Source organism: Macrotis lagotis, chromosome 6 (assembly GCF_037893015.1).
Source record: "Macrotis lagotis isolate mMagLag1 chromosome 6, bilby.v1.9.chrom.fasta, whole genome shotgun sequence".
In the NCBI taxonomy this organism is placed as follows: domain Eukaryota; kingdom Metazoa; phylum Chordata; class Mammalia; order Peramelemorphia; family Peramelidae; genus Macrotis; species Macrotis lagotis.
Window position 1 is genome coordinate 88,106,620 of NC_133663.1, and position 23,887 is coordinate 88,130,506.

The 23,887-nt window shown below is 35.5% G+C and overlaps 1 protein-coding gene across 5 annotated transcripts in view; it reads right to left on the reverse strand.

The window, feature by feature from the left end:
• The window catches only part of BMPR2 (bone morphogenetic protein receptor type 2), a 209,241-nt gene that overhangs the window by 40,500 nt on the left and 144,854 nt on the right, over positions 1-23,887 (reverse strand). For all 5 annotated transcript variants that reach the window (XR_012469441.1, XR_012469442.1, XM_074191627.1 and 2 more), the window contains exon 4: positions 2,306-2,416. Coding sequence is in view for 3 of the 5 variants with exons in the window: in XM_074191627.1 (XP_074047728.1) it covers positions 2,306-2,416 (111 nt within the window). In the remaining 2 variants the exon portion in view is untranslated. The remainder of the gene's footprint in view (positions 1-2,305; positions 2,417-23,887) is intronic.

Below are 23,887 nucleotides of genomic sequence, written 5' to 3' on the forward strand. Positions count from 1 at the left end.
CTGGAATCAAAGTTAATATTTACTGTGATCAAGGTTCCTAAACCTTTTGAGTTGCTTTTACAATATTGCTATCATTATACAACTTGTTCTTTTGGTTCTATTCAGTTCACTTTGAATAAAAGTCTTCAGAAATGTCTTCTCAATTTTCCCTGAAATTGTTCCCTTTATCACTTTTTAATAGCACAATGGTATTCTATTATTCTTATATAGCATAACTGCATTCCTTTTTCCTTTGGTCAGTTCATCTTGGAGTGAGGTTCAATGAATCAACCACTCCCTTCATCTCTTCTTCCTTGTTTGTATGGCTATCTACCTGCAAACCCTCATTATGCCAAATAATTTCTCCTAACCTTCTTCTCCTTTTCCATTCCTATTATATTCCCCTTTCCCTCCTTTCCATTCTTCTTTTTTTAAGGTCATCAAAATATTACAGAAGACAAGACATTACACTTCTAGGGCTTCTGTATAAATAATCCCTTTTTGACTCCTGTTGAGGGTAGGATTGGAGGGAGACAACATTATCTCAATATGAACATTTAATTGGTTTTTCCTTTCTTTAAAAGCCTTTTATGATTATTTGTTCATTTTATCTTCATTTTATTTGTTCATTTTATGCTTCTCTTGACTCATAGGTTTGCACTTCATAGTGTCTATGCAACTCTTTTCATCAAAAATAATTTTAAGTCTTTTTCATTAAACATATATTCCCCTTACTTTTTTAAGATTTCATGAGGTTTCTCTGGATATAAACCTAAATGTTTTGCCTTCTGTAATATCATATTCCAAGCTCTCCCAGTCCTTTAAAATGAAGGCCATGAAATTGAGTGAGATCCTGTCTGGCTCTTCAGAAGCTGAATTTCTTTTCTGGTTGCTTGCTGTATTTTTTTCCTTTGACATAAGAGTTCTGGATTTTGGTTATAGCATCATGGCATTCTTGTTCTCATCTGGGGTGTGTTTTAGGAGGTGACTGTCCATTTGCACTTTGCCTTCTGGTCCTAAGAAACCTGGACAGTTTTCTGTTAAGATTTCTTGAAGAATGTCTAGCTCGTTCTTTTTTTTTTTGGGGGGGGTGTCATAATTTTCAAGTAGTCCAATGATTAATCATTCCCCCCCGTTTTGTTATAAGATAACTTAAGTTTTCAAAATTTAAAATTTGCTTTCATAATTTTTATTGTCTTATAAAGTAACTAGAATTTATTTGATCCATTCTAATTTTCAGGGAATTTTTTTTCCTTGGGTAAATTTTGTAATTCTTGTTCCAAACTGCTAATTCTCTTTCTAATTATTTCCTCTATATCTCTTATTTTCCCTTTACCCTAGAGTTTTCATTTCATGTATGTGTATGTGTATGTGTATGTGTATGTGTATGTGTATGTGTATGTGTATGTGTATGTGTATGTATATATATATATATATATATATATATATATATATATATATATATATATATATATATATACATACATACAATAAATAACCAAATAGACACTAATACTAAATCTCTTCTAGGAATTCTAACTGAATTTGTACCCAGGCTGTGTTTTATTTGGCAGTTTTGCTTGTATACATTTAGAGTCATTTGTTTTTTTTTAGGTTTTTGCAAGGCAAACGGGGTTAAGTGGCTTGCCCAAGGCCACACAGCTAGGAACCCAGGTACTCCTGACTCCAGGGACAGTGCTTTATCCACTATACCACCTAGCCGCCCCTAAAGTCATTTTCTTCCGGGTTTTCATCTGACTCCTGTGTCACAATCACAGCTTTTTATGGTGGGATTCTTTTTAATTTGCACATTCTTCAAACATACTCCCTGACTTGGACCTTATGTTAGGGCCATGTTCTGTATATTTCTAGGGCATGTTTGGGCTGGTCTTGCTGCTGCTTCCTTGAAAGCTGTATTTGTTCCAGACTCTTAGGGAAAAACTTAATTAGCTGGGGACCTGAAAGTTTTCAGTGCTCCCTTTAAAGTGATGTGATCAAGGGCAAAGTATGATGACTGACTCCCTAAGACTGAGTTCTTCAAATTCCTGTCATGGTTTTGGGTCTGAGCAACAAGTCTGCCTCACCTTCCCTCCTAATTCTTTGGATCATCTTATTTCTGTATCACCATATTCCCCATCACACCCTTAATTTCAAGGCACACACAAGATTAGAATGTAAGTTTCTTGAAGGCCAGGGCATGTTCAATGGTACTGTTAAGTTCCCAATTTCTAATACAATTCCTTGCATATTTTAGCAACTTGGCAAATATTTGTTGAGTGGCAGTAGTTGTGAACAAAAGATTAATTAAAAATAAATGAAATTTTACCTGCCAGCATTCTATATCCAAAGAACAAGGCAGCTATCAGAACAGCTAAGACAGAGACTGATGCCAAGGCAATTACGATTGTCTCATCTCGGTGAAATGAATGAGGAGGACCTGAAAAAAAAAAAAACAACAAATTAGAAACTTATATTTTAAAAGAACACATGTTATTATTATAAAGCATGGAAACTTCCAGCCAATGAGCCATATAACACAAGAGAAATCATTTGGAATGGCACTGCCACAGCAACTGCAGGTGGGATTCAAATTTCAATAAATAATGGGAGATTTTTAGGGGTGAAGTAACTACATGTTTGACCAAATATAGCAAGCTAATATTTAAGCTGATAATTTTGTATTGTCCATGAATGATGCTATAAAATAACCCAATGGCCCTTGTCAGAAAAAAGGTTTCTAACTCCTGTTATAGAGTACTAAACTTTTTAAAATTCAAGTGAAAAATTAATCAAATTCTTTTTTTAAAATTTTTTAATTTTTTTTTAGGTTTTTTTGCAAGGCAAATGGGGTTAAGTGGCTTGCACAAGGCCACACAGCTAGGTAATTATTAAGAAAATTAATCAAATTCTTGTTCTTAAATTACATTAAAAATCTACAAGAACAAAAAATAATTAAGAGAAAAATCAATTATCTTATTTTTTTTTAAAAATGACCTATAAGGCATTAAAAACATAGAATCAAAAAGTAAGTAAAAACTCCAATAAATTAATGATAAAAGACATTTTTAATATGTTACCATAAATTATCTTGTAAAGGACTGGAATACTGACAGATGTTAGGTAGGGTTCTAGATAATCAAAAATCAGGTAGATCATGCAAAATGACAATAAAATTACATATATAATTCTCATCTAATATTTCAATATTATTTGAGAGGAAGTTGATAAGATGAGAACTACAGAAATGACCAGGAAATGTAAATAAAGCAATATAATGTTGAAAGAAGCAATAGTGGTTGTCACCCACATAGGACCATTTAATGGTTATTATACTCCCAGAGTATAAAGTTTTCATATGTGGCTACTTTGAAACTGGAGTTTATAATCAAAGGACCACAGAATGAAATAAAAAGGAATCTTAGTGACCATTTAATCCAATTCCTATTCCATTATTATTATTATTATAAACTAATTCTTTTATTTATGTTGAAATGGTCAAAGTTACACAACTAGCAGTGACAAAATTAGAAGACAAGTCTGCAGAATCCCAAGGTAGTGTTCGTTTGCTACAATACCAGAAATTACATGATAGCAGCAATAATTACTTTCAAGTTTTACCTTTTCTCTCTCTCTCTCTCTTTTTTTAAAGGTTTTTGCAAGGCAAATGGGGTTAGGTGGCTTGCCCAAGGCCACACAGCTAGGTAATTATTAAGTGTCTGAGGCTGGATTTGAACTTAGGTACTCCTAATTTCAGGACTGGTGCTCTATCCACTGCGCCACCTAGCCACCCCTCATGTTTTACCTTTTAAAAATGATCTGTCACCTCAGCTTTTGGGACAAGAACTCACTATTTGACAAAAACTGATGGGAAAACTTGTTTTCTCAGACAGAAACTACTAATAGATCAAGTTATTACACCATTTACTAAGAGAGGTCAAAATGGATACATTAGACAAAAAAAAGGGTGATACCATCAGCAAATTAGGAGAGCAAGGAATATTTTACCTGTCAAATCTATTGAGAAGGGAAGAATTTATAACCATACAAGACAGACAGCATTACAAGATGTAAAATGGAGAAATCTGATTATATTAAATTAAAAAAGATTTTGCACAAACAAAACCAAAGTAGTCAGAATAGAAGGAAAATAGAAAGCTAGGAAACAGCAAGTGTCTCTGATGAAGGCTGAGTCTAATCTATAAGAATATAAGTCATTCCCAAAATGATAAATGGCCAAAAAATAGGCAGTTTTTAGAAGAAGGAATCAAAGCTAAATAGTCACAAAAATGCCCTAAATCACTACTGATCAACTCTGAGGCTACCTCATACTTATGAGATTGGACAGAAAAGGGAAATGATAAATACTGGAGGGATGTGAGAAAACACCAATGCACTCTGTTGGCAGTTGGGATCTGATCTAAACAGCAATTTAGAACTGCTCAAAGGGCTATCAAACTATGCATACCTCTGCTAAATCTATACCCTAAAGAGATTTTTTAAAAGACATGAGGGAAAGATCAAAAATATTTATAACAATTCTTTTTTGTGGTGGCAAAGAAGTGGAAATTGAGGAGAGGCCAATTAATTGGGGAATTGGCTTAACAAGTTGTGGTATATGACTGTAACGGAAAAATATTATGCTATAAGAAACAAGGCTGATTCCAGAAAAAAAAAAACTAGAAAAGTTTACACAAATTCATGTAAAGTGAAGTGGGCAGAACCAGGAGAACATTGTACACAGTATCAACAACATTATACTGTGATCAACCATGATTGACTGGATCTTTTTTCTTATTTTTTGAATTTTACAATCCCCCCCCATCTTGCTTCCCTCTCCTGACCCCCATAGAAGGCTATCTGATAGTCTTTACGTTATTTTCATGCTATATATTGATCAAAATTGAATATGTTGAGAGAGAAATCATATCCTTAAGGAAAAAATATACGAGCAAAATTACATAGTAATGTACCTTTTTATTACATATATATTTTTATTTTTGTACAAATGATTTTTTATACATTGTTTAAGAGTAAATACAATACTCCCTCCCCCCAAAGTATAGACCCCCATGAGCAATAAAGTAAAGGGAAAAAATTAAAATTAATAATAATAATAATAGGGGCAGCCAAGTGGTGCAGTGGACAGAGCACTGGCCTTGAAGTCAGGAGCACCCAAGCCGAAATCCAGCCCCAGGCACCCAACTTGCCCTGGGCAAGCCACCCAACCCTACTTGCCCTGCAAACCCCCCCTCCTAATAATAATAATAATAATAATAATAATAATAATGATAATGAAATAAAAAAATGTGCTTCAGTATGTGTTACAACACCACCAGCTCCGTCGCGGGTGAATCACATCCTTTATGATAAGTCCATCACAAAAGCTACTTCCATATTTTTCCACTGTTGCTATTGCTTGATCACAACTCCCTCCATTTATACTTCCCCACTACTCTCTCCTTTCACTCTGTTCCTCTTCTTAAATGTGCAGTAGGGTAGCTGAGTGGCGCAGCAGACTGATCACTGGCCCTGGGGCCAAGATGTCCCGAGCCCACATAACACCCCTAAGGCCCAGCAACCACCTGGCCCTGTAGTCCCAGACAGGCCATCCAATCCCAGCCCCTTGCAAAAAGTAAAAAAAGAAAATGTGTTATATCTGACCACTCTCCCCCACAGTCCACCCTCTCTTCCGTCACTCACATCCCCCCCTCTTCCCCCTGTCCCCCTTCTCTCCTTACTCTAAATGTCTATACCCCAATGAGTATATATGCTGTTTCCTCTAGAGCCATCTCTGATGAGAGTAAAGTTTCCCTCATTCTCCCTCACCTTCCCTGCTTCCATATAACATACCATCTTAAAAAATTTAAATTAAAGGTAATAGTCTTTGGCCTTTGTTCAAACTCCACAATTCTATCTTTGGATACAGATGGTATTCTCCATCGCAGATACCCTAAAACTGTCCCTGGTTGTTGCACTGATGAAATAAGCAAGTCCATCTAGGCTGATCAGCTCCCCCATGTTGCTGTTAGGGTATACAGTGTTCTTCTGGTTCTGCTCATCTCACTCAGCATCAGTTCATACAAATCCTTCCAGGTTTCTCTGAATTCCACCCCTCCTGTTTTTTAAGAACAACAGTGTTCCATAATGTATATATACCACAGTTTGTTCAGCCATTCCCCAACTGATGAACATTCCCTCCATTTCTAAATTTTTTGCCACCACAAACAGGGCTGTTATGAATATTTCTGTACAAGTGATGTTTTTACCCTTTTTTCATATTATCTTCAGGGTATAGATCCAGTAGCGGTATTGCTGGATCAAAGGGAATGCATAATTTTTATTGCTCTTTGGGTGTAATTACAAATTGTTCTCCAGAAAGGTTGGTGAGTTCACAGCTCCATTAACAGTGTATTAGTGTCCCAGATTTCCCACATCCCTTCTAACATTGATCACTGTCCTTTCTGGTCATATTGGCCAGTCTGGAGGTGTTGAAGTGGTACCCTCAGAGATGCTTTAATTTGTATTTCTCTAATAAGTAATGATTTAGAGCAACTTTTCATATGACTATGGATTGCTTTGATTTCCTCTGGATCTTTTCAATACAATGATCCAATATAATTCCAAAACACTATCTATCTTCAGAGAAAGAACTGATGGAGTCCAAATGCATATTGAAGCATACTATTTTTCACTCTGTGTGTGTGTGTGCATCTGCATGCATTTTTCTTTTGCTCTATGTTTTCTATTATAACATGACAAGCACAGAAATGTTTTATATGATTACACCATGCACAACTATATTAAATTGCTTAACATCTCAGGAAAAGGTAAGGGAATCAAGAGGGAGAATTTTTAAGTCAAAGTTTTAAAAAATTAATGTTATTGTTTTATATATAATTGGGAAAAATAAAATAATATTATTATTAAATTATTAAATGTTTTTTATTCCTGTATCTTAACCAAGGAAAGTTGATGACCTCAAATTCCTGGAGATTATAATACTTGTTAAAGGGCTTATATGTAATAAGAGGGCTCTCTAGCCATACAAATGGGCCAAGTGTAGTGGGAAGATTTGTTTGTACAATTTGGTAACTAAAGGTTGTAAACACTAATTCAGAGATCTATTCTAGCTTTGAATCTTATGATACTAAATAATATTTAATTCCTCTAGCCCTTGATTTGGAAAAGTTAATAATATGAGGCAGAACTGTAAAAAATAAGATCATGAGTGTCGGCTAGGTGGTGCAGTGGATGGTGCACTGGTCCTGGAGTCAGGAATACCAGAGTTCAAATTCGGCGTCAGACACTTAATAATTACCTAGCTGTGTGGCCTTGGGCAAGCCACTTAATCCCATTTGCCTTGTAAAAAAAAAAAAAAACTAAAAAAGATAAAGAATAATATTATGAAAATCCAGAAAGGAAAAAATAATTTTGAAGATGACTTTAGGAAAGATAATAATATCCTTCCAAAATACATTCCTTGGAGTTACTGACAAAAAAATAAATGTCAGAATCAACAAACCAAGGGATCTGACCCAGTAGAATAATTCTTATTTTATTTACTCTATAAAAATCAAGCAATTATATCTTAATTACTTCCCAGGTCCAAATGAATGAAAGTTGAAGTCAGAATTATGACTCCACTGATACACCTTCCTATTTGAAATGAATACATTATAATACATAGACCAAAAACATATATGGCAATAATTACTTTCATATTTTACCTTTTACCCAAATTTTTGGGATAAGAACTCACTATTTGACAAAAACTACTGGAAAAACTGAAAAGCAGCTTGAAAGAAACCAGGAATAGATCAGTTCTCAGTTTTTGTGCTTAATTTTTATGTTTCTTATGAAAATAACTTTTAAATATTTCTACACAAGCATTTTTTTAAAATAAAGGAACAAAAACGATTTATTTTCATATTACTATAATTACCAGAAGCTAAAGGGAAGAGACGCTAGTAAGGGCAATTGGAAACCACTGATACCCAAGGGGATTAGAAGCAGCAGTAGCAACAACTGTAGGAGGCACCATCAGCAATAAGGAAGGGTATAAGGGCATGAGAGATTATATGGGGTATCATGATCCCCAAGAAGGGACTAGCTTTCCAAAGGAAGATCATGTTCAATTGAGGAAAGGGTGAGTTTTTAAAGGCTTTTTATTTTATTTTTGTTTTGTTTTGTTTTGTTTTAGGTTTTTGCAAGGCAAATGGGGTTAAGTGGCTTGCCCAAGGCCACACAGCTAGGTAACTATTAAGTGTCTGAGGCTGGATTTGAACTCAGGTACTCCTGACTCCAAGGCTGATGCTTTATCCACTAGCCACCCCCTAAAGGCTTTTTATAAAACAATGTTATTGTGTTCTGATTTCTAATCAATTCTGCTAACCTCTTCTTTTTTTTATAGATGAGTTTCTCTCATTCACACTTACAGTCATGGTGATTCATTAAATATTTTCTTCCATCCTATTCTTATTTTGATGCTCTATTCTTTTTGTTAATTTGCCTCTTTACAAAGATGAAGAGGGTGGCAGAAGAGTGTATTCAACCTTAGTGTTCTGTGCTTGATGAAATCTGTTTCTAATCCTGTGCTTCTTTTCTCTTCCCCTGATCCAGACCTAATTACAGTTTCTTTCTTCATTTACTTTTAAATTGCTTTTCACAATTTTCTTTAAATTTTGTTTTGCTTATGACTAATCATTTTCTGCTTTTGTCCTCCCTCTTATTGCTTCCTCTTCATTTCTTCCTCTTTCCCTGTTAAGTTTAATGCATATCAAGTTTTAAGAGAGTGCCTCTCTTGTCGCCATCTTGGCTCTGCCCCCATTTAATGCATCTCTACATCAAATTGTATTTGTGTGTGTGTGTGTGTGTGTGTGTGTGTGTGTGTGTGTGTGTTTGTGTGTTCTACCCTCCTTTGAACAGTGAGGTTCACTTGAAAGTGACTTTTTTTAAGGTTTTTTTCAAGGCAGTGGGGTTAAGTGGCTTGCTCAAGGCCACACAGCTAGCTAATTATTAAGTGTCTGAGGCCAGATTTGAACTTAAGTACTCTTGACTCCAGAGCCGGTGATCTATCCACTGCACCACCCAGCTGCCTGAAAAGTGACTTTTTAAAAAAATATATTTTATTTGTTTTTATCAATCATTTTTTGCTAAGTTTTAAGTTTTACATTTTTATCCCTCCCTTCCCCTAAAAAAGCAATCTAATATAGGCTTGACATTTTAAAATCATGCTAAACAGAGATCTATATTGTACATGTTAAAAGAGGTATTAAATCCAACAGAAGAAATAAAATATTATGGGAAAAATGACTTAAGATAATTTTTAACAATTGAAGATAATAAACTTTGGTCTTCATTTAAACTCCACAATTAGTTCTCTGGATATGGATAGTATTTTTCATCACAAGTCTTTTAAAATTTTCTTTGATTATTGTACTACTGAAGTATCATAGTTGATTATTGCCTCATGTTGTTGTTAGTGTGTATAATGTTCTTCTGGTTCTGTTCATTTCATTCAGCATCAATTTATGCATGTCTCTCCAGGTTTTTCTGAAATGCCATTCCTCATGATTTCTGAAAGTGATTTTCAAGTGATACCCACTCCACCAATCACTTTTTTGTTTGAAAAGAATTCTTGGACATCCCAAACATGTGAGCTACATGTAGTGCTCTTTTTAGATCTTTAGTGAGTATTTATTGAGTGAATTGTAGTACACTGCTTTTTCCAGCTCCATCATCTTTGCTGGTCTCCCAAACAGTGGATTTTAAGGGTAGGGAAAGATATCAACATACATATTCAAACTCTCAAGTATGAGGCTAGGAGGGGTGGCTAGGTGGCGTAGTGGATAAAGCACCGGACTTGGAGTCAGGAGTACCTGGGTTCAAATCCAGTCTCAGACACTTAATAATTGCCTGGCTGTGTGGACTTGGGCGAGCCATTTAAGCCCATTTGCCTTGCCCCCCCCCCAAAAAAAAAGTATGAGGCTAGGGTTTGCTCTGGACAAGAGAAAGAAGAAGGAACAAGGAAGATGATTTCAACAGGGATCCGGGTCAGATAAATGGATGAATATAAAGTGAATCCCAGAGAAGAAGAGGATCTTTAGAGATGAAGATAGAGGGAAAATTTGAAAGTAGCAATTTTGAATAAGGAATATAACTACAATATTATGGCTCCATCTCATAATACATAGTTTCATAATTCATTGAGGCACAAAAATAAAAGTTGAGTGTTATGGGATCATAACTTTGTTTTATTTTTATTTTTCTAGGTTTTTGCAAGGCACTGGGGTTAAGTGGTTTGCCCAAGGCCACACAGCCAGGCAATTATTAAGTGTCTGAGGCCGGATTTGAACCCAGGTACTCCTGACTCCAGGGCTGGTGCTCTATCCACTGCACCACCTAGCCACCTCTGGATTCATAACTTTTGATGAAAAATGGATCTTAGTAGTCATTTAATCTAGCCCCTTCATTTCACAGATGAGCTTTCTTCTAATTATGTTCCATTGTTTTAAATTATTTGATGGATATAAGATGGTACCTTAAACTTTTATATTTCATATCCTCTGACTTTTATTAAGGATGAAGTTAGTAAAGTGTCTGAGGCAGGATTCAACTCAGATCCTCCTGACGCTACAGCTGGTTGCTTCGTACATTATATCATCTAGCTACCCAAGGATGGGCTTTTTTTACAAGCAATTTATTAACAATCTGTATTTTCTGTTTGAGAGTCATTAATTTTCATTCATTCATCTGCTTAATCTTCTGTAAACTAAGAATTAACTTTATAAATTTCAAAGTTTCTTATATACCAAATTTTTATCATATTTGCTGCATTTTCCTGATCTTTTATTTTTATTCTGAATTACATTTTATTTTTGTATAATTTTTATTAGTCTAGGAAAAAATTAATCTCCCCTCACAATTTCTATAAAACTTGCACTGTATATATATATATATATAATTCTTTCCAGTGTTTAAATCTATCATCAAGCTGGACTTCACCAAGTATGGAATAAAATGTTAATTCATTCTCTCTCTCTCTCTCTCTCTCTCTCTCTCTCTCTCTCTCTCTCTCTTAGATTTTTCCAAGGCAAATGGAGTTTAGTGGCTTGCCCAAGACCACACAGCTAGGTAATTATTAAGTGTCTGAGGCTGGATTTGACCTCAGGTACACCTGACTCCTGGGCTAGTACTCTATCCACTGCGCCACCTAGCCGCCCCTTAATAGTCTCTTGAACAGACTTCCAGACATAACAATACTGATATAACAAAAATAAAATAACAATGTGTTTTAATGTCACATTAATAGTCACATTAAGTCCTATGTATGTATAGTATGTAAGTTGATGCTGGTTGATAGGTTCAGTCAATAGGCTAAGTAACACTGGCATGCAGAATGTCTTAAAAAAATCCCCACAAAATAAAACATTAAATTCAATTCCAATGAGTAACTGTGCTTCCTCAAGGCAAATGTTACAATTCCCTAGACTCAGAATTGCAGATATGCTATCATGATCTTGCTGTCATTAGTGGTGATAACTGGGCTTCCAGAAGTTACTGGGAACTGAAATGGCTTTTAACCCCACTGGTCTCAATTCCTCTTTTTTCTTTTCTATTGCTTATTCTCTTCTTTGCTGTCAGTGACATTGCTGGGACCATAAAAGGATTTAATTCATGCCACTAGGAATGACCTTTCTATACTCTTCACTTTATTTTCTTCTCCCACATTGTCTTTTTTTTTTAAATTTCACTCCTCCCCTCATTTTTATCATCTTTTTAAATAAAAAGACTGGCATTTTCTAGACAGTGCCAGATAATCAAAATGCTCCTTTACTTTTGAATAATAAACCAATCATACTGGTGGGTATAGTTTTGAGTATTTAACTCTTTTCCACTAGGTGTTCATGGATTGCTTCCTTGCCATCAAAGATGAACTACCATCATTATTTCCGAGTTCATAATCGCTTTGAAAGCTTAAGTGTTCCAATTATCTCTTGACAAATCCTCTTCTTTCTACTTTTATCCTAGTATAAATACTCATCACCTGTCTAGTCTGCTACAATAGGTTGTAAGTTTTATTTTTAGTTTCCCTTCAATTCATCTTTCCTATCACTTTCAGAGAAATTTTCCTAATACCCTGATCTTAATATCTCACTATTGTTCAAAACTTTATTAATAAATGCTTTATTAAGAAATCCAAGGGCATCTACAATCTAAACATCATTTTATATATAGCTTATATAACCTTATATAACACTACTCTGATAATAATTTATATGTATATGGCACTTTACAACATTTATAATGTGCTTTACATTTCTTATATCAGGTGATCCCTATAAAACCCTGTGAAGTTACTGCTATTATCATCTCCATTTTGCAGAGGAGGAAACTGAGACCAAGAGAGCTTAGATGATTTGTCCAGGGTCACACAGCTATTAATTGTCTGAGGTGGGATGCAGACCATTTCTTCCTAACTCCAAATGCAGCAGTTTAAGTACCATGTTGTGTTGTCTCCAACAAAATATCTGTACTGCTTGACGCAGCCTATTACATACATAATGGGTGCTAAATAATTGCTCATATAACACTGGGATAAACTGTATTGCTTCCTATCCCTCATTTTTTAAGATCCAAGTCTTTAGTGATATCAATTTTTATTTCTGAAAAAATTTTTTGATGAAACTAATTGAAACGAAGCAACCATCACTTTTCCTGAAGTAAAAGTTCTTTATGTTGAGCATTTAAAATAAATTCATAAAGTCATAGATTCTTAGGATTTCTCAAACAGACTAGTCAAGGAGGCAGCAGAGAAGACTAGAACACCACAACTAAGAGTAAGAACTAGGTTCTACTGCTGGCTATGTTACCTCAAAGCTTCCTCTGGGCTCAGTTCCTCTTCTGCATCTCTAAAGTAATTTACAGATCCTAAGTCTGTGGAGTTTAGTAGGGAAAAGTAATTTTAAATTTTCTATATGGTTCAAAGAACTAAACCTACCAAAGGCATGCAGTTATTTAGAACCTGGTGCGTATAGGCATAGTGTTGGGTGCTGGGAAAGGGAGGCCACGACAAAGTTTAGATAAGACATGATAATGATTGCCTTCATGAAGCTTACAGTCTAATCATTTAAAAAAAATGCTGGTTTCCTTATTGCAGTTCTCTCAGTATCATCTTAATATCATACATTTAAGCTGGATTTTAAAAACAAACAAACAAAACCTTCTAGTACTTCAATGTTTTGCCTAGGAATAAGGCCTTAGTTGGCTGGTTCCTGTCCTTCGTTATTGAAGATCAAAATGACATCACGTTGTCAGAGATGAATTAGTGTGTCCAACTGTGGCTGATCAGACCAAAACAAGTTGTAATGCTCTATCACAGGTTGGGCACAAATAATCCATGTGAACACCTGGTGTGAGTACAGAAGATAAAAACTAAATGGGAGGGGCAGCTAAGTGGCACAGTGGATAGAAGTACCAGTCCTGGAGTCAGGAGGACTTGAGTTCAAATTTGACCTCAGACACTTAATTGTGACCTAGCTGTGTGACCTTGGGCAAGAAACTTAACCCCCATTGTCATGCTAAAAAAACAAAACAAAACACTAAATGAGGACATACATATAGCACAACATTTCAATACAAAGAATATTAATAGCTAAAAATAAACAGGGCTAGAGAAAGATTGCATTGCATCACACTCTGTGGAGAAAACTATATTAAAGACTTGATTTTTTTTCCAAAACTATTTCTACCACAAGAAGTAAATTTTTAAATTTAAATTATATATTATATTTATATATAATATTATATAAATTACATATTAGTATATATTATATAATATATAATTCTATATAGGCCTATAGCTTTTAAATATACAGACTTATTAATTCTCTTAAGATGAACAAATGTAACACTTTGCCTTACAAATAATCTTCATTCAATGTTACTATGTATACAAATGAAATCACTATGCCTTAAAATTAAGTGCTATGCTTGAGAATGTAAATGATCACATTTCAAGGTTTGTATTTCATTGCTAAGATGAGACGTCTCAAATTTTACAGTATCTCAATTCTAACAGTAGCTACTAGAAATCACCTTAATATGACTATAAATGTTATCCTATCACTTTGCAAAATTCAAAGAAGACAACTAGTCAAATGATTTATTCAAACAATGTTGACTTAGTGTTCCTTCTTTTCAGTTCTATGTTCTAATCCTGATTCTAGTATGAGTTAGTCAGCTATGTGAACTTGAGTAAAACGCTTATCTCTTAACCTGTTTCCTAATTTATAAACGCAAGAACTGGACTAGCTCAAAAATTCAATGATTCTGTATATACCAAGCAAAAAACAATCACTGAACGTACAAAGAACAATCTATCTTCTCTTTATACTTTCAGCATTTGAGCACTAAATAGCAAGCAAATAATTGAAATAATTTTCCTTACACTGTCACTCCAAATAGCTACACACACACACACACACACAAACACACACATGGAAAATAATGAAATAATTTCTTTAGGATAAAGTGAATCAGGAAAACAGGAGAAAAACGAACTATTAAAGGGTTCTCTGAAGCAGAGTTAAATGACTTGGAATAGTTTCTGGGTTTCTGGAAACCATAACATTGTAGAGAACATTCTAACAGGGAGAAAAAAAAGGAAGCAGAAGATGCATTGGGAATGGATGTTTAGATCTGACTACCAATTTAATAGGAAAACAACAAACAAGCTCTGCAAAGAGCAGATGCTGCTGCAAATCCAAGGACAATCTTTATATATATACTGGTGAAAAATATCTGTTCATAGAATAGAAATCACTTCAATAATAGTCACTTTAAGTGATGAAATGTTCACATTATGAAGGAAAGGATGCAATAATGGTTAGAAAATACAGTAGAATAATAGACTGCTTCTTGGTTCAGGTTTTGTACAGAAAAGCCAATAAACAAGAAAAGACCTTCAAAAGAGATGTCAGAGTTAAACTTTCAATTATATATTGCCAAAGGAGAAAATCATGAAGTCACTCAGGGCTCAGACAGACAGAAAGTCATTTTACCCTGCCAAAGTGGTTAAGTAGCATTTGCAGCAACTTAGGTGGCTTTTACTTAGGAAATTCTCTTTGAAAACTTAAGATACAGGAGAATGAAGATGGTTGTCACATTAGTAATTTAATTGATTCATACACATCCTGGTGAGGGGGGGTTTGTGTAAGATTAGGGGTATAATTGAGAGGTTGCAGGAAGCAGAAGGGATAAAAAAACTAAGACTATGGCTAAGGTAAGAAGCACCATTATCCATCTATACTCCCATTCTCTTTGACTTCTCACTCTTCCTCATCCCCATTATATCCAATCCACCAGTCAGTGAATAAACATTTATCAAGCATCTATACTATGTGACAAGACCAGGGCTATGTGCTAAACTGGTTACCAAACAGCATCTCTGAGATCTCCACAAGGGCTCTTGCTTCAACCCTCTTCTTTCTACCTGCAAGACTACTACCTCATTTGAGTCACTTGTTACTTTTCATCTGGATCATTTTATTGACTTAATTGGTCTCTCTATCTCAATTCTCTCACCACAACAATCCATCTTACACAAAGCTAGTAAATCATTTAGTTCTGTTTTCCTTTCTTACTTAATAAATTCTACTGGCTTCATCGCCTCCAGGATCAAATATGAATGAACTCTTCTCATTGAAAACACAATCTGACCCAAACCTAAATAGCCTTTTTTACAATCTGGCCTGAATCTAAATTTCTAGCCTTTTATTATAAAATGTCCTTATCATATAATATCTTCTTATCTGCAATCTAGAACCAGGCCAAATCAGCCTTTTGGTTATTCTTCATGTGAGATACTCCATCTTCTCTTTAAGTGGCCTTGGCAAACAAATGGAGAAAAAAATATAAATAATATCACATTTTACTGGAAGGAAAATTATGACAAATTTGGATAATTTCCATTAATATTACATATTAAAAAGCTGAGACATCACACCTTTGTGAACAAAAGTCAAAACTATGGTTTTTCCAGGAGCAATGTATAGCTGTAAGAGTTGGTCTTTAAGAAAAGCTGAGCACTGCCGAATCAATGCTTTGAAATTGTGGTGCTGGAGAAGACTTTTGGGAGTCCCTTAGACTACAAAGAGATCAAATCAGTCAATACTTAAAGAAATTAATTCCAGCTGTTCACTAGAAGGTCAAATTCTGAAGCTGAATTGTAAATGCTTTGGCCAGGCTATAATGAAAAGAGCTGAATCACTGCAAAAGACCCTGGTGTGGGGAAAGATTGAAGTAAATAGAGGAGACAGCAAAGGATGACACAGACAGACAGTACCAATCCAAACGACATGAACTTGGACAGACTTGGGCCTGGTATGCTATGATTCATGGGGTCATGAGGAGTTGGACATGGCTGAACAGGCAAACAACGAAAAACTAACATAAAACTAAGGTCAAGTAAACGATAGAGTTGGGATTTCAAACTGACTTAAAATCTTCAACTCATAAGGAAGATGGCAGATCCTTTAAATACTTTAGGAAAGCTTTAAAAAAATACATCAGAAAGAATAATGATAAAGAAAACCAAGGTATGAAATCCCTCATAGACTATACAAAAAAGATTGCCAGAATCCTGGCAGCTAAGGCAGGGTAAATGGAAAGACCAGAGAGGCAGATAGGGGTAGACCAACAAGGCAGGGGTCAAACAATGCTTCTCTAGCCATAGAAGAATAGGGTCAGTAGAGCTGGGGCAGCTCCCCTTGAGGCACAGAAGGTGACATGGTCAGAATAGCTTCTGAGCAGCAATGTCCAGGCAGCTTGGGTCCCAGGCACAACAGGAAAAAGGGCCAGGGCAACAACACCTGCCTGACAAAGCACCTGGGGTCTTTTGGAAGTCTGTTACCAGACTAACAACATCTAGTTGGGTCCTGAAAAGCTCATGGCCAGGGATGGAACCAATCTAAGTTTGGAACTATGCAAGTAGGAGCTAGAGCAGGAGCCACCAGAAAAATGGAAGTTTGGCAACCAGGACACTGAGCCAAAAACACAAGGATTCCTGTGGGAGGTGAAATGACTTAGGCTGGAGCTGTGAAGAGCCACTGAACAGAAGGAAACAATACAACTGACTGAGAGAAGTCCAAGAAAAAAATCTAGAAGAGATGAACTCAACAAGTCTAAAGACCACCTAAGGGTAAAAAAATGCCCAGGCTATTAGTACCACAAGAGGACCTAGATGAAATGAATATATATCTTGTTTCATTTCTTCCAGATCTTGCAAACATGTTGTAAAATTTGATATTAAAGAGTATAGAAGAAAGAATGACAAGGAGAATTAATAGTTTAAAAGACATAGAAATAAACTTACCCAAGATGTGAAATCCCTGAAAATGAGAATGGACCAAACAGCAAGTAAGAACTCCATTAGAAAAAAGCAGAAGAGAACCTAAGGTATATACTACTATAATATCTGACCTGGAAAACAGGTCAAGGAGGGATAATCTGAAAATTTTAAGACTATCTAAAAGTACAGAACTTCCACTATTCCAGAAATAGTGCATCTGCTAAAATATGAAGAAGGCTTGGGAGATATGCTAACTTGAGATGCTTTCTGTACAATGTTCTCTATAATCCTTTCAAACCCTAAAATCAACTAGCTGCCCCTATTTCCTTAAAGTTTTAAAGTATCTCACTTTGTAAGAGCCCCCCCCCAAACTGTTGGGGTTTCCTACTAAAAGATTACCTTGTATCTGCTTCACTCTCTCCTTGTCCTTAGAATTTAATATACTCTAGGACAGGAACTATATTGCTTTTGTTTTCACACTTCCAGGGCTTCTCTTAAGCACCCAGGAGCAGTTTAACAATTGCCTGAAAGGTGAAAATAAGAAGTTTTTTTCAGGTGTGGGGCACTAACCAACCACAGAGGTCTGGGGAACACTGGTAGTAATAGTTTGTTAAATAGACATTTCATGGGGACAAGGAACTGTCTAGTTTTTAATCTTTTATTCCATCATATCTACAACAATGTCCAGCACAGAGCTGATGGCTAATATGGGCTAGTTGAATGAATGAACTTAAAATGCAAGAAGTAAAAAAAGTGAAAGAATATTACAGAGGGAGTGTCAAGGTCAGACTTCTGCCTTAGGAAGATTTAAGTTTCCTATGTAAAGTTGGAAACCCAGAGAGGTAAAGCAACTAATCCAAAGTCACACCAGTACTAAGGAGCACAGCTCCTTAACTGATACTTCTGATTCCAAATACAATGCTCTTTCCATTACATCACATAGAACATAATCATATGTGAAATGAATAAAAAAAAAATCAAAGATGCAAGAAAATTCTTAATTCAAGCTGTCTTTTATCAGTTAATTTTTGGGAGGCAAATATAAGTCATTCCTCCAAAATACCTATATTATTTAAATTTAAATTCCTTAAAATTGTTTTAAGAATGCTGCTGCTAATGATGGAATAGGAACTAAATGTCTAATTGGAGAGTATTGCATAAAAATAGATAATACATTCATATCAACTTTTTAAGAAAAGTTTGATAAATACTGCAGGTCAAAATAGCCAGATACTCTCTTCAATTCATTTTTTCCTGACAGTACAGTCTTAACATGTGGTACCAGGAAAAGTAGTTAATTCCTGAAAAAAGAACGGGCTATCACAAAGGCATCCAGGATTTGTTTCTATGTATTATCAAGTATGCTTTGATGCATGATTTTAGGGATAAGGATAAATCATTTTAGAAATTTACAATTGTGGCTGAAGTTTCCATACAAATCAAAGCACTGAACTGACCATTTAACATCCAGATTCATCTTACAGAGTAGTAAGATAATTTTTTTTTGCTTTAGGAACATATAAACATATAAAAATTAAAGTATTATTAAACTATTCACATTATTCTAGATTCTCTTCCAAGATTTACACACATATTTTGTATAGTTATTAGCCTATGTGATACCTAATTTTCTGCTTTTCACATTTCATATAAACATTATTCTCATATACTGACAGTCCACATGTTTGACATTTTTGTTAATTGCTAAGAAAGCACTAATTTCCATTGGTAGAGAAGTTCCTCACTGCTAACTTCCTACACTAAGGACACTTCTGATCCAATTTAAAAACAAAACAACACATAGCAGCCTGACAGCCATGGTAGTAGGACCCAGAGATGGAAGGAGGGGCAGTTTTAGGAGAAAAGCCCTGAGGTCAGACCTGCCTCCTCAGCATCAACAGGCAAAGCAGGCTCCAGGCAACCCTCTAAAACTTTCAATTCCAGTGGCCAGGGAGTTCTCCATCCTCCTCCTCCCAATCATTGGTCTGAATTAAAACAACAACAAACAACAAAATCTCTTAACAAGGACTAATATGGTACTACAAGACATCTACGGAAGTATCTATTTTAGGTGTTCTTCTCTCCCTACACTCTCAGTGACTTCATCATTTCCCATGGGTTTAATTATTTCTATGCTGTAGAAACCATTAATTTGGCAATGGAGGAGAAGGAACAGAGAGACAGGTAAGACGAGACCCAGGAGAATAAGTTTCCAGGAGAAGAGGGCAAGTATAAAGATATTAAGATGGATTTAGCCTACAGAAAAAGCAAAGATGAAGACAAAAAAGAGAGTCATATTTGACTGTTAGAGAGATAATAGAGGAAGCCAAGATGCTGGAGCAGCAGGGAAGCAATACAGAGAAGCTCTTCACCCTCCACTCCCCAAGAACTCTTCCAAACAGATTTAGAAAATGCATAGTCAGAATCTTACTGGAGAAACACAGAAAAGGTTACAGTGAATCACTTTTCCAGCCTAGGTCAGCATATAAAGAAAAGAGAGACAGACAGACAGACCATACTGGGATGGGGTCTGAGTAGGAGTGACCTGGATGCAGAGTACTCCCAACCCTCAGAGGGAGCACCCAGACTGGAGCATCCTCAGCTCTATACAGTGTACTGGGATAGCAACAGGTGCCAACTGGTTCCAGTTCACAGATACAGGATGGAATGAGAAAGGGACTTGTGCCGAGGGGTGGCAGTCTAGGGTGAGAATCAGCTGCTGGTTCCAAAGTAGTATACTGACAGAGAAGGAAGTTCAGAAGCAATCAGTGGCAGTGTGGTTCATAACCCAATAGTAAAGCTAGGTCTTCATTTCAATTTCAAAACCAGTATGAAATAACAGAGGAATGATGAGGGGAGGAATCCCTGACCCAAGGGAGCCTATGTCTCTGTTTACTCAAAAATTTTCCAACTGGGTTGATAGTGGCTGAGCCCAACAGCGGCTATTCTTTTTTTTTAATCTTTTTTATTTATTTGTTTTTTTAACTACTTGCAACAATAGCTTTTACCACTCATTTTTTTTGCAAGGTTTTGAATTTTATATTTTTTCTCCCTCCCTCCCTTTCCTCCCCCCTCCCTTGACAGAAAACAGTCTAAATAGGCTCTACATGTACAATGATGCCAGGTATATTTTCATATTAATCTTGTTGGGAAAGCAGAATCAAATCCAAACAAGGAAAAAAAAATTATAGAGGAAAAATAATAATACATAAGACAACTTTTAGAAATTGAAGATAGGGGCAGCTAGGTGGCGTAGTGGATAAAGCACCGGCCCCAGAATCAGATGTACCTGGGTTCAAATCCGGTCTCAGACACTTAATAATTACCTAGCTGTGTGGCCTTGGGCAAGCCACTTAACTCCGTTTGCCTTGCAAAAAAAAAACACAACAAAACAAACCTAGAAATTGAAGATAGAAGTATTGGTCTGCAGTTCCCTCACTGGATAAAGATGGTATTTCTTTTAGAATTGTCTGTGGTTATTGTGGTCTTGAAATGAACAAATCTGTCAACTGATCATCACCTCCTGTTGTTGTTAGTGTGTATAATGTTCTTCTGGTTCCAGAAGTCTATTCTTATACAAACCCAAACCCAGGTCAGCAACTTGTAGAGGTCTAACTGGGGAAGTTTGACCAGAAATTTCCCTGGATCAGACCTCTGGAAGCACTGAGAACTTGCAGGTCCCTTAGCCGAAGCCATCCCTGGGATACTATGGCAACACAGCATTTCATATCCCAAGAAAGCAGCAAAAGTAAAGATTAGCCAAAAAAATTCCATCTATAAGTGCACAGAGTCTTCCCCTACATCAAATACAAAATCAGGAAGTTAGTTTGAAGAATGAGTTAACATAAAAAGAACAATACCACAAAAAGTTATGGATATATTGATATATATAAAAGTTAAGGAATATTCAGGAAGAGAATGACTCCAATATATCTACAAGTAGAAACTCACAAAAAAAATTAGTTGGGCACAAATTCAACTAAAATTCTTGGAAGAGGGGGCACCTAGGTGCTGCAGTGCATAGAGGACTGATCCTGGTGTCAGGAGGACCTGAGTTCAAACCCGACCTCAGACACCTAATTACCCAGCTGTGTGACCTTGGGCAAGTCACAACCCCATTGCCTTGCAAAAAAAAAAAAATCAACAAAATTCTTGAAAGAGATGGACTAAGAACTTTAGAAGTTAAAAAATGTTTTTTATAAATGAAATGAGAATGTTAAGGGAAAAGAATTGAGAGCTAGGGAAAAAAGAACTGGAAAAGAAATTAAGAATGTGGCACAAGAGTTCTAAAACCTTGCCCAAGAATCAAACTGAAAATTAGAATGGATCAAACAGAAGCCAAATAGTAAAACAAAGGCAAAATTCAAAGTAAAAGCAACTACCTGGAAAACAGCCTGAAAAGAAAATTACTAATCATTGACTTATCTGAATGACACGATCAAAAAAACCAAAGCAAAATGAGCCCAGACATTCAAAACATCCAAGAAAAGAAACTACAAAGTGAAAACTAAGAATATTACAAACAAACTCCACAAATTCTACGTCAAAAAAAAAATAATGTAAGTAGTTAGAAAGAACAAATTCAAGTGCAGTACTTAGGGGCCAGAGTCAGGATCATACAAGACTCAACAGCAATGACTATAAGATTCAAAAGCCTGGAAAATGACATTCCAGAAATCAAAGGATATAGTCTTGTAGCTAATAATAACATCTAGCAAACTAAGTATAATCTTACTGCAGGGTGGGGTGGGGGGAATTAATGAAATAGATGACTTTCAAACATTCATAAAGAAAGATCACAGCTCTGTTGAAACTGATACTTAAATATACAAATTAAAACAAAATAAAATACTAAATTTAAAAATGTATATTAAACAAAAACAAACATGAAAAGTAAACATGAATAATCATAAGATACTTACAAGGATAAACTAATTGCATTCTAATGTGGGGAGATGATGCATGTGGCCACTATCAACCTTTCTGATATGTTCATAAAAGGGAGTTTAAGCAGACAGAAAAATAGGGAGTGGATCTCTTAAAGTTTAATGGTCTTAGGAGAAGAAGAGGATAGGAATACAATGAGAGAAGAATGAAAGAAAAGGAGGCTATGAAAAATCACCTCAAATAAGGTATGCAAATAAACAATCACACAATTTTATCCTACTTGCAGTAAACAACAAATTATCTCATTTGATCCTCTATACAATCCTTTAAGCTAATGTTATTATTCCCATTTTATAGTTGAGAAAATGGAGGCAAATAGAGGCTAAGTGACTTGACCAAGATCACACAGCTGGTATCTTGGACCACATTTGAACTCAGGATTTCCTGACTCAAGACACAGCACTCTACCTACCATGCCACCAGCTGCCTCATAAGCTGGGTTCTATCTTTCCTGACTACCTATTCTTATATTGTATTTCCCCTCAAAAAAAAAAAAACTTACTCCTGTACTCAACCTCCTGCTAGTTCCCATTTTGTGCTCTGTTCTGTGCTGCTTGGCCTCCCAGTATTCTCCTTTAAAAGTAGCAACCATTCAGTAATTATCAAAACAATCTGGTACTGTAGGCTAAGAAGTAGTGATGGATCAGTGGGATAGATTAAGTTCTACATTAAAGAAAATGCTAACAGTATATGATAAGAACAAAGATACCAGTTTTTGGAAAAACTCAATACTTCAAAAAACTGTTGGAAAAACTAGAAAACCATCTAGCAATAACTAGGTACAGCCCAACTTCTCACATTGTAAACAAAGATAAAGTCAAAACGGATACATTATTTACACATAAAAAAATTAGGAGCAATAGTTTTTCACAATTTTGATTATAATTTTTTTTGTATAAATAAAACCAATATAACCAAAATTATAAAGCAGAAAAGTGGGGTAAAATTTTTTTCTAACAAATATCTTTGATAAAGGCCTTATTTTCCAAATATATATAGAAATAAATCAAATTTATAATACAAGACATTCCCCAATTAATAAATGTTCAAAAGACATGAACAAAGAAACCAAAGCTATCTATAATCATATTAATAATACTCTAAATCACTACTGATTAGAGATTTGTGAATTAAAACTACTTTGAGGGGTGGCTAGGTGGCACAGTGGATAGAGCACCAGCCCTGGAGTCAGGAGTACCTGAGTTCAAATCCGGCCTCAGACACTTAATTACCTAGCCGTGTGGCCTTGGGCAAGCCACTTAACTCCATTGCCTCAGAAAATCGAAAAAAAAAAAAAAAGGCTACTCTGAGGTATCACTTCACACCTATTAAATTGATTGATAGGACAGAAAAAGAAAATGATGAATGTTGGAGGGGAGGTGGGAAAACCGGGACACTAATGTACTATGGATGGAGTTTGTGAAGCGATTCAATCATTTTGGAAAAATTTGAAACTATGCTCAAAGGGTTATAAAACTCTGCAAACCCTGTGATCCAGCAATACCACTGTTAGAGCTGTATTCCAAAGAGATTTTTTTATTTTTTAGGTTTTTGCAAGGCAAATGGGGTTAAGTGGCTTGCCCAAGGCCACATGGCTAAGTAATTATTAAG